We start from the raw sequence: 10,356 nt of genomic DNA, 5'->3' as shown, positions 1-10,356 counted from the left end.
GCCCGTGGAGGAGCGCGCCCGGCGGCCGCTGCCGCCCGAGGAGCTGTCGGGCTTGGTGCGCTGCACCTCGTACAGCCCCGGCGGGCAGCACCGCCAGAGCTGGGCCTCCGACTCCTCCGACTCCGTCATCTCCTCGGGCAGCGACTCCGACGGCAGCCTCTACAAGGTGATCCTGCTGGGCGAGCACGGCGTCGGCAAGACCAGCCTGGCGCGCATCTTCGGCGGCGTGGAGGACTGCGCGGACGCCGAGGAGGCCGGTGAGGGCACGGCGGGCTCGGGGGTGCCGGGGAACCCCGGCTCGGAGCCTCCCTAAGGCCACCGGCAGGCATGGAGGAGCATAACTTCTTTTGCTGAGCTGTTTTTATTGAATTTTCCATAGGAAATACATACGACAGATCGATTATAGTTGATGGAGAAGAAGCATCTCTCGTGGTGTTCGATATATGGGAGCAGGTACTTGCAGCTCTTTCCTCATGCTTTTGCTTTATGGCTTGGTCTGTAGTTCTCTTAAGAAAAAAAAAAAGTAGAAATGGAACAACTATGCCTATTTGTTCAATCAGATAAGTGACATTAAAAAATTAGAATTCATACTGCCTTTTGTTCTCTCTGCAATTAATTTCTTGTAGCTAGGCAGGCAGTTTAAAACCCTGAATAGAGCTGAGTGAGACTCTCTCAATGCTTTGAGTAATCGGTATCTTACATGAGCAGCCCAGGGAATTACTGTAAAATTAGAGATTGTCAATCTGATCAGTGCACAGCTGATATTATTTCTGGAAACAAGAGAAATTTATTTTGTTTTGTATTTTAAATAACAAAATGTTTGAAATTTTGGGGAGATTGGCTTACTTTTACTGACTTTTTATAATAAGGCTAAGAAAAGAATCTTTAAGGTTCTTACAGTAATAAATGATCACCCAGTGTTGAATAGATTTTTCAGCACAATAAATCCATTTCTTGTCTGTTGTTTCAGGATGACAGCCAATGGCTCCAGAACCACTGCATGAAAATGGGAGATGCCTATATTATTGTCTACTCAGTGACAGACAAAGTTAGTTTTGAGAAGGCTTCTGAGCTAAGAATCCAGCTGAGAAGAGCAAGGCAGACAGAAGATATTCCTATTATCCTCGTGGGAAATAAAAGTGACCTGGTCAGGTCCCGGGAGGTCTCAGTTGATGGTAAGAGACACTGAATTTTGCAAGTGCTCTCTAAAGCAGTAGCAAAGGCTGTGCAGGATCATGGCCAGTAGGAATGTCTGGGTTTGATGTAGAAAAACGTGTGATTTGAGCGTCACTGGGGAAGTGGAGCAAGCTGGCTGGTGCTGCAGGGCTCGGTACCACAGAAAACACTGGAGATGGGTGTGGGGGGAGATGTGTGGCTGTGCACAGCTGCAGTGGGAGAGAAAAATGTATCAGAGCTGCAGCTTCAGCACAGGACTACTAAAGCCAGGCTTTAATGGTATGGTGCGTGTGCAGCAGCACTTGCCAGGCTCGGGATGTGACAGTCGGAGCGGTGACAGTCGGAGCGGTGACAGTCGGAGCTGTGCCCTTCAAGGCACACAGTGCCGTGTCACAGAGCCAGGCAGCCTCAGGACAGGGATCCCATGCAGCCTGTGCAGCCCTTTCTGCTGCAGGTGACTCCAGCACATCTGACCTGGGCTGGTAGGACCAGGCTCACACAACCCAAAGGTCTTTTTGTGTTCTTAGGCTGTGATCAGTGAGAATCCTCCCAGCCAGCTCCGGCTGGCATTTGGGTACCTGGAGCACAGGAACCAATGCCAACACCACAGCCTTGATTCTGCTCATTTAAACATTTTGTGAGGCTTTTTCTTTGGCCAGGTTTTATTTTGTTTTGGGGTGAGTTTTTTTGTTTTCCACTGGAAAGAATACTCTGAAATATTGGTGCCTTGATGATGAACCATCTCTCCCTATCTGGTTTTCCATGCTCCCAGTGTTAAATTCCTGCTCAGGGAATTGACTGGAGTTCATCAGGAGATTGCTTTTTCAGGCTGGGGCAGGGTATGGTTGACCTGTCCTAGTTCTGACATCTGTACTTTCCTCAGGTTTACAACTCTGCCATTATTTACCACAGCTGACTGTGGAAATTTGTGCTGTAGCAATGTTCCAGGGTAAAGTGCTTATGTCCAGAACACTGAATATCATTTATTTGAAATTCAGCCCTGGTCAGATTCAGCGGTGCACAACTTTGTGACCTCTACTGATGTGTTCAATGACTTGACCTTGTGGCCTGTATCAGCTCCACTGCTATTGGTGTGGAGAACCCACTTGTTGCAGCAAGGCAGAGGTGCAGAATTGCTTAACAGCTTCCAGAAAAAAACCCATTTCTTTCTGTACATCACTCTAGGGGGTCTTTTCCCAAAGTCAGTTTAATGTAAAAGCGGGAGACTCACACTGCTCCATATCAAGCCACAAGCATGCTTCCCAGGGCCTCTCCTAAATCAGCTTTAGCTCTCACACAGTACAGGCACAGTCTGCCTGAAGGACTATTGCTGCCATGTATTCAGATCCATTGATCAGATGAGATTTCTGACCACAGCACCACAAAGCCAAGGACAGTAAGGGATCAAAACCATGAAGACCACATTTGGGTTTTCCTATTTTGCAGTAAAACTCTTTCATGGCATTGAAGGCACTTTGCTTACTTAGAGCCAATTCCTGTTCTTTTCTGCTGACAGTGTGTGTGAAGAGAAAACCTCTCCACTGACCTGTCTGTCTGTCTGTCTGTGCAGAGGGCCGGGCCTGTGCCGTGGTGTTTGACTGCAAGTTCATTGAGACCTCAGCTGCTCTGCACCACAACGTGAAGGATCTGTTTGAGGGCATCGTGCGGCAGATCCGGCTGCGCAAGGACAGCAAGGAGGACAACGCGCGCAGGATGGCCAACGCCAAGAGGAGGGAGAGCATCAGCAAGAAGGCCAAGCGCTTCCTCGGCAGGATTGTGGCCAAGAACAACAAGAAGATGGCTTTCAAAGCAAAATCAAAGTCTTGCCACGACTTGTCCGTGCTATAGGAGCCGTCAGGGAGGGATGGATGAGCCCCTGATCCGCTGAGGATCCCCGTGGGGACGGCGGCCATGGCTGCTCCAGAGACTCTCGTTAATGCCTTAAGGTGCTCAAGCAAGTCTGGAAGTTACACTACAGTGCTTCATTGATAAATGGGTTCAGTTTCAGTGTGTGCAAGTAAATGAACTAACTTGAAATATGAGGCTTGACATGCCCACTGTGTACATATGTTCTGTGTCTTCTTGTCTTGTGGATACCAGAGATGCAAAGATAAGAAAGGATAATATCACCATAGACTTGTCTCGTTTGCAGAGCAAAACTTAAACTTGTACGCAGGCTCGTACACTCTTTTTAGTACAAAGCAAGCAATGATAAATCTTTTTAAACTTAAATGTGGGGAGGGTGGAGTAGAACCACAGTAGAATGGGAGAAAACGAATTATATATATATTTAAATACAGAACAGATATCATTTTATTAAGTTAATTTGCACTTCCATTAACTGTTATTCAATTAATTGGTTACTTGTTTACATGCAGATTTTATAATAAAATATTATTTCCTGTTATAATAAACTGTGTTTTTCTCATAGTGTGGCTAAAGAATGAAAGAACAGCCTTTTTATATTGACCCTTTTCCACTGTACCAAATGTTATACACAGACTGAAGATTTACATGTGATGGAGTTCTGGAACAAGATGAATTGGGAAAATCCTCTGTCCTTTTCTTTATTCAAGGGTTTCTTTAAGAAGTAAACCCTACTTTTGTGAACGCTCTACTTCAGCAGAGTACTCCCTTCTTCTTGGGAAGGGAGCCCCAGACCCTTCATATTATTCAGGTTCATCCTCAACCTGGTTCTCATCAGCTCTAGCAGGAGCAGGGCTTTATGTGCTGCCTTTAGTGAGACTGATGTGTTTATATTGATATATTGAGCCCTGGAATGTTTGAAGTCCCTGCCTGCCTTGAAGGTCTTGTGTTACAGCCAATAAGCAAATGCAGGAGGTTGTTTTTTTCCTTTTTGGCAGCCGTATAATTGTCCAATCTACTCCCACTCCTGTAGATGTGGTTCCAAGTGGTTTCAAGAAGTTCAAAGCAGGCTGGCAAGGGTGTTTGAAGGAGCTGTGGGATTCAGTTGTGTACAGAGGCCTTCAGTGCTGCTTTTGTGGCAATTTAGTGTGTTATAATTGCTGGTTTTCCATGATTTTCCCCTATTTGATATTAATGAAGTTAAAACCAAACACGATGCGGTGCAAGAACTGGGACTTATGGCATTTTCTTTATAAATTCTGCTTTATAGGATATGAAAACATTCTCCTAAAAATAATCCGTAAACTCTGTTCTCAAAACCCATGAAACACACATTCCTCTGCCTCTTTCCACTGGCCCTGCCTGAGTTCAGTCCATTGGAGATTGTTCCAGCTGCCTGGGAGCCCAGCTTGCCCATGGCTTTAGAGGGGCTGAGCTTCCCCAAAGCTCTGGGGGGCTTCCTCAGGTCTCACAGCTTTCCTTGGCCTTCCAGAGCTGGGGCAAACAACTCTCCATGGAGTTATCCCGGGGCCCAGGCACTCCTCAGGGAGCAGGGCAGGAATTCACATGGGGAATGCAAGAATTACCAAATTAGCACCTCTTGCTGTGCTGCTGGTGAGCCTGGCTGGTCACATGCCCAGTTTAGCTTGTGCTGCTGCTAACAGGTCACATTTCTTGTCAGGGGCTGCCTTTGTGCTCTGAGTGGTCTAAAGTGAAGGATTCTGTCCTGCAGTCAAAGCTAACCTTTGCATGAGCAGACATTTTAATTGGATTTGGCTTTATTTTTCCACTAGCCTCGCTTCCTGGCAAGCTATTTTCTGTTACATATCTATCTTTATCTATTATATTTCTATTATTATCCATTTTGGGACATCTGACCACTGACAGAGTAGGGCACCAGGCATCTCTGTACATTGCAGTTTTTTATGTCAGCACCAAAGCAATGCTCTGATCCTGACAATTCTCCAGCCAGAGTGCCCAAATCTGCACATCCCTGCTGAGGCCAAGGTCAATGACAAAACTGTGTTGGCAAAGCCTTGGTCTTCTGGTTGCCCTTTGCCTTCACAGTGAGCAGGAAAGGACTGAGCTCTCTGATGGATTTATGGGATGAAATCCTGTCCATAATAAGTCCAGGAATGGGATGCACACCAGGAGTGTAAGACTGGGCATTTCACAAAGTGACAATGATGTGTTGCATCACTGCAGCTGCAAAACCTCCTCAAGGCTGTGGTTACCAGCTGTGATTTCTGCACACTGCCCTATAAATCCCACGGGTTTTACTGTTCATGAACTCAAAGGTCAGTTTAGGCCGATTCTTAAGCCCAGGATATTTCTGAGGAGCTCTGGCATGTTCCTGGTGGCTCATTTAAACTGTAGAAGAGAATTTGTATTTTGGACCTATATCATATAGGGCACTGTGAGACAATAAACTGTGAGCCACCCTAAAGAAACATGGGCTAGTCTAGAAAATTTTCTATCTGTTAATATGGTACAATAAAATACTTATTCAAATCTTCATTGTGCTAATTTTTTCATTCATTCATTTTAAAAATTTCTTTGTACAGGTATCAGCATAATTCAGCCATGGCTCTTGAGAAGGGGAAGGTTTGTTGTTACTGCAGCTCTGACAATAATCTGCTCTAGACCAAGATCATATTCTGTGCTGTAGAGGTATTTTCATGAGTATTATTTTGCAGAGATTTTGAAGCTCCTGGAAGATATTTTGCCCAGAAAAAAAATTATTGGATGCAATTTAGTGGAATTTCCAAGCAGACTTTTTGGAAGTACAATATGCAGCACTAGATAAAAACCAGTAACAGGCTGACAAATGTCTCTAAAAATCAAATTTCTTCAAAAGGTTATCTGTATCCTCAAACATTTGAAAGTCATCTATTAGTTTTTGTAATTTGAGATGTTTTTCTGGTGGGGTTACTCAGATTCTTATCATTAAAGGGGTGAATCTATTATGTGAAAAAGAGTGAGTCCCAGACAGCAACATTTTCTCTAATTATTACCCAAATAGAACAGAATATAAGGGGTAATGTGTGAGTTTTCTTATTTTTTGCCAATGCACATCAGTTTTAATTTGGAGAGACAGTTCACACAGCCATTTAATCTTTACTGCTTTCCCTGCTGCTGCCAGCTGAAGTTCCTGCTGCTGCTAATTGTGGTGGTGGATTCTGTGCTGGCACAAATCCATCTGGAGCAGCCAGTTATTAACAACCCCAGTGCAAGGACATTGCCTTTTATATGTGACACACGTGTTAGGAAAACAAATCAAACCCTCTGTGCTTGCTGTGCTAAACTAGACTCTGTACAGTCTCCACCATATGAGAAATGTGGAAAATAGCATTCCTCCACCTGCCAGAACCACGAAGCACAAAATCATGTCACATAAATATAGACAAAATGTTATCTGCTGGGGAAGACTTGGCCAAAAATGAAGTTTTACTCAGAAGCAGTTTCTCAAAATAGGAGTAGAAAAACCAGAGCATGATCTACATAGTAACATTGCATAACATCAGCATTCCTCACTGAGAAGGAAAATAGAGTGAGTTGACAGTGATTAAGAATGCAGTGCATGACAGAAAACTGGTGAGATGTAGTCTAAAAAAAGGGAGTTAATACTTACTCATATCATGCTGAAATTTACTTCAAGGCTCTTAATTTTATTGAAAGACAATACAGATTTAATTTCAAGTACATCACAGAGACCTGAATGAATCTGCACTTGCTATCAAAGGTGATGTCTGTGCATCCCAGGAGGTTCCTTTAATTCATTATTTACCATGAGACCCCTGGCATTGTAAGGGACACCTCGACTCCCTCTTTGCACAAGGGAACACTGAACACCAACACTACTGAAGATACCAATCTCTAAAAATTGAAATAGTGAATTACATCTGCTGTCCTTGCGCTCTGTGCCACAGATGTTGAACAGAGAAGTAAAAGAGGGAACAAATCCCAATTGAATGTCTGCAAATTTCTGTAGCCACTGTTCAGAATTCAAGAGGGAACAATATTGTTTAACCTAAAAATGTACGAAGGATTCCTGCACTAGAGGGTCGGAAACAGGCTAAAAAATTATTTCACCAACAAAATAGTATCAATTAAGCACCACAGAAATGTTCTGGCCACTGGTTAACATGGCAGTTGTATGTCTTGAAGACTTTCCTCTCTCTTGCTGACTTCTCCCCCTCCCCTTTTTTCCTATTTATAAATGTGCTGCTGAATGAATCATTGGAAACCAATTAGGAGCCTACAGATCTTTTTTTTTTTTTCTTTTATTTCTAATAACCCCCATATTTGTCACAGGAAATGAAGAAAATATTAATCTGAATTACAATTTAGTGTTCAGAGACAGAAATAAATAGAATATGTTTGAAAATATTAATTTTGCAACTCTCCTAAAAAAGCCTCACGAAGTTCTTACACAGGGCTGGAGAAAGGAAAGGATTTGGACCACAAGTGCTCCTGCTCAGAACAGTACAGTAAGACCCAGGAAAATCTCCTCAGCTTGTTGCTGGCAGTGAGTCCCACTTCCACCAGCCTCACTTTATTAGCATAGATGATGGTGGTGCTGTTAAGCTTGCAGCCCCACTGAAGGCTGAGACCCTTTCTTTGGGAATGACAGTTTTCAGCTCAGGAGATGCCTCGGCAGAGGGACGGTAATTTTTGTCATGTCTAAATTGGATTATTGTAACATTTTGTGCTTAACGAAGAGCTGCAGGTGGGAAATGCAGCCCTGCAAGGGGAGCTGGCAAAAGGAGCAGAGCACTCCCTTGTGGGGCTGGGCTCCCTCACTGCCCAGGGCAGTGGTGGCCTCAGATAGTGGAAATGCCACTGCACCAATGGCAAAGGTGCCTCACATCATTGCTGTCTCTTGGCTGGCTGCAAAGCTTGTTGGACATGCCATGGGTGAATTTGGAGTGGAATCCTATCAGTTCTTCTGTGATAGGCGAGGAGGCGTCTTGGAAGTTAAGTTGTGAGTGGTTGGCTGTGCTTAGGTAGAGGTGTGCTGGGTTTTCACCTGCAGTTTAGTCTTGGCAAGGCTATGTATTTGTTTTACTAACATCTCTTTATGAGAATGTAGCATAGGTGGTCTGTGCGGTTCCAAATTTGTGGGAATCCACAAAATCAGACGGTTTTGGGAAAGCTGCAAAAGGCAGGCCTCAGAGACAGCAGAGCTGTGATTAGAGCTAAGCAGCAGCCATGAGATTTGTCAGCAGAAAAATTATTTAAACTGTAGAAAAGCAAGGGCAAATAGAACAATGGTCTCCGTATTAACGCTTGTCTAGAATAATTCCCTAAGCTACAGAAAAGTTTATCTAAAGATATTAGGAAGGTTAAAGCTTAATAATGGAGCTCTGTGAGTTGTGTTTTAAGGCTTACAAGTAGATATTGTCTTCGAAACAAGCAAGCATTGTTTTAACCAAAGGTACGTGTGCTTATGGTGGTTGGATGGAACTACTGTCAATGTGCTTCTGCTTTGTGTGATTGGTCAAAAAACTTGTAAAGTGAGTTGTAACATTAAGTTCCTTGTCTGCTGCCTGGGATGTGAGCTGGTGGCATCTTCCCATTGTCATGACCATGTAATGAGGCTGATGCTGGAAAATAAAACAGCTCAAGGCACGTTCCCCAGCAGTCCCATCTCATTTGTGATTTGTACATAGACACCAGCCGGCGATAAAAAATTGGACTGGAGAGGAAACTCTCCTCTCCAATTTGGAATTTGGAAAGGTCCACCAGAGCCAGCTCTGCATTTCTGGTGGCAGGGACTCACTGCAGGTGTTGGGGCCACCACAGCTGAGGGCACCTGGCACTGTCTGGGACCTGCAGGAGCTCCTGCCCTGTTCTTGCCTCCTGCAGCCCAGGGGTGCCTGACTGAACTCTCACACACATTAAATCCATGATTTCCATCCAGGCCCCTGCAATTCAGAGGGGAGAGCCCACCACTGTCCTCAATGAAAGCAAGAATGGAGCTGTGGGTACCAGCCAGGTGCTGAACAACTTTCTCACAGACTTTTCAGCGTTGGGTGTCTCAGCTGTGGGACACCTTTGTCCCACGCTTTTCAAAGCTGCAGCTTTGTCTCTGCAGCCTCCATGGTGGCACACTGTCACCCTGGCACTGCCCTGCTGCTGCTGCTGCTACTGCTGGACTTTCTGGGAGTCAGCAGCTGAACACCAACCTGGGTCCAGCTCACTGCTTTACATAATATTGTCTGGGTAAAAAAGGTCACATTTTGCTGCACTTAAGTCCCTGATTAAGCCAGCATAGCAAATTAAATTACTCTCTTCCTGAATGTCAGGGCTGTGGTTGCATTTGCCAGGCAAAGGGAATGCAAGATTTCCAGGTAATCTGTGTATGGAGAAAAGAACGAAAAACTTATGGAATCCAATAATCACCCCTCATTTTTACTCTCCAGCTATTTTTTTAATGGCAATAGTTTTGGCTATTGAATATTGTTGTGTATGCTCTTCTGCCCTCTCATGAATTCTTGGATCTCTATCCCTCCTGCCCAGTCCCATATAGAAAATCTTCTCAGAAGTCTAACACATGAAATCTCAGGGAAAACAGTAAGGTGAAAGACATGAGCAATTGCAAAGTTTGCATGATTTTGAAAGGCACTAATAAAAGCATTTTATTCAACAAATCAACATTTCTGTGCAGGGTTTACAACTCACAGTCTGCAGCATTTTGGTAGCCCATTAAGAGAAAAAAACCCAAAACCCAAACTATGTTATAGAAGACACATAACTATTAGTCTTCAACAATAATAAATGTTTTCTGTGTTTTTCTTGATACTCTGCAGCAGATCTAAGTCTGTAGTGAAGTGCACAGAAGTAGAGAAAATGGAAACTACAAGACCAGGCTGTTCCAATCTACCTTGTTGTCATTACCAATAATGAGCTTTCACTTGTGAAGTAATACAATTTATCATACTCATGTGCATGATAAATACACAACAAATGCATCTGCATGTGGTCATTACTGCTGAACTGGTTTTCTTCCTTTCTTCTTAGGTAGAAATTTAGCAAACTAGCAATGGAGGTCTAAGTTATAGCATAGAAATGAATAAACATGACAATCAGGCAGCAGACAGCAGCGAGTGAGCAGAGGATGCCTCCTGCACATCTGTCTCATGCTCAGTGTTAGGTTTTCAGAGCCTGCAGAGCTGTGGGATCCCTGCATTCTCCACATTTATCCAAAGGCTGAGCTGGCCAAACCAGAGCAAAACTCCTGAACAGCCAAGTCCTCCAGCACAAAGATTTAGGCTGCAAATAATCACCACTGTACCTCCTACCTTCCCAGGG

The 10,356-nt window shown here is 44.1% G+C and overlaps 1 protein-coding gene across 1 annotated transcript; it reads left to right on the top strand.

The window, feature by feature from the left end:
• Position 1: 1 nt before the first annotated feature.
• On the top strand, positions 2–3,580 carry RRAD (RRAD, Ras related glycolysis inhibitor and calcium channel regulator; the record flags this gene model as incomplete). Its single annotated transcript, XM_031062325.1, has 4 exons — positions 2–257; positions 380–453; positions 971–1,175; positions 2,747–3,580. Coding segments are annotated over 4 exons (813 nt in total), but the record flags the coding sequence as incomplete, so codon positions are not given.
• Between the last annotated feature and the right edge of the window lie 6,776 nt (positions 3,581–10,356).

The sequence above is a fragment of the Geospiza fortis genome, unplaced genomic scaffold, assembly GCF_000277835.1.
Source record: "Geospiza fortis unplaced genomic scaffold, GeoFor_1.0 scaffold18, whole genome shotgun sequence".
In the NCBI taxonomy this organism is placed as follows: Eukaryota; Metazoa; Chordata; class Aves; order Passeriformes; family Thraupidae; genus Geospiza; species Geospiza fortis.
This window is presented reverse-complemented; position numbering and strand designations above follow the sequence as displayed.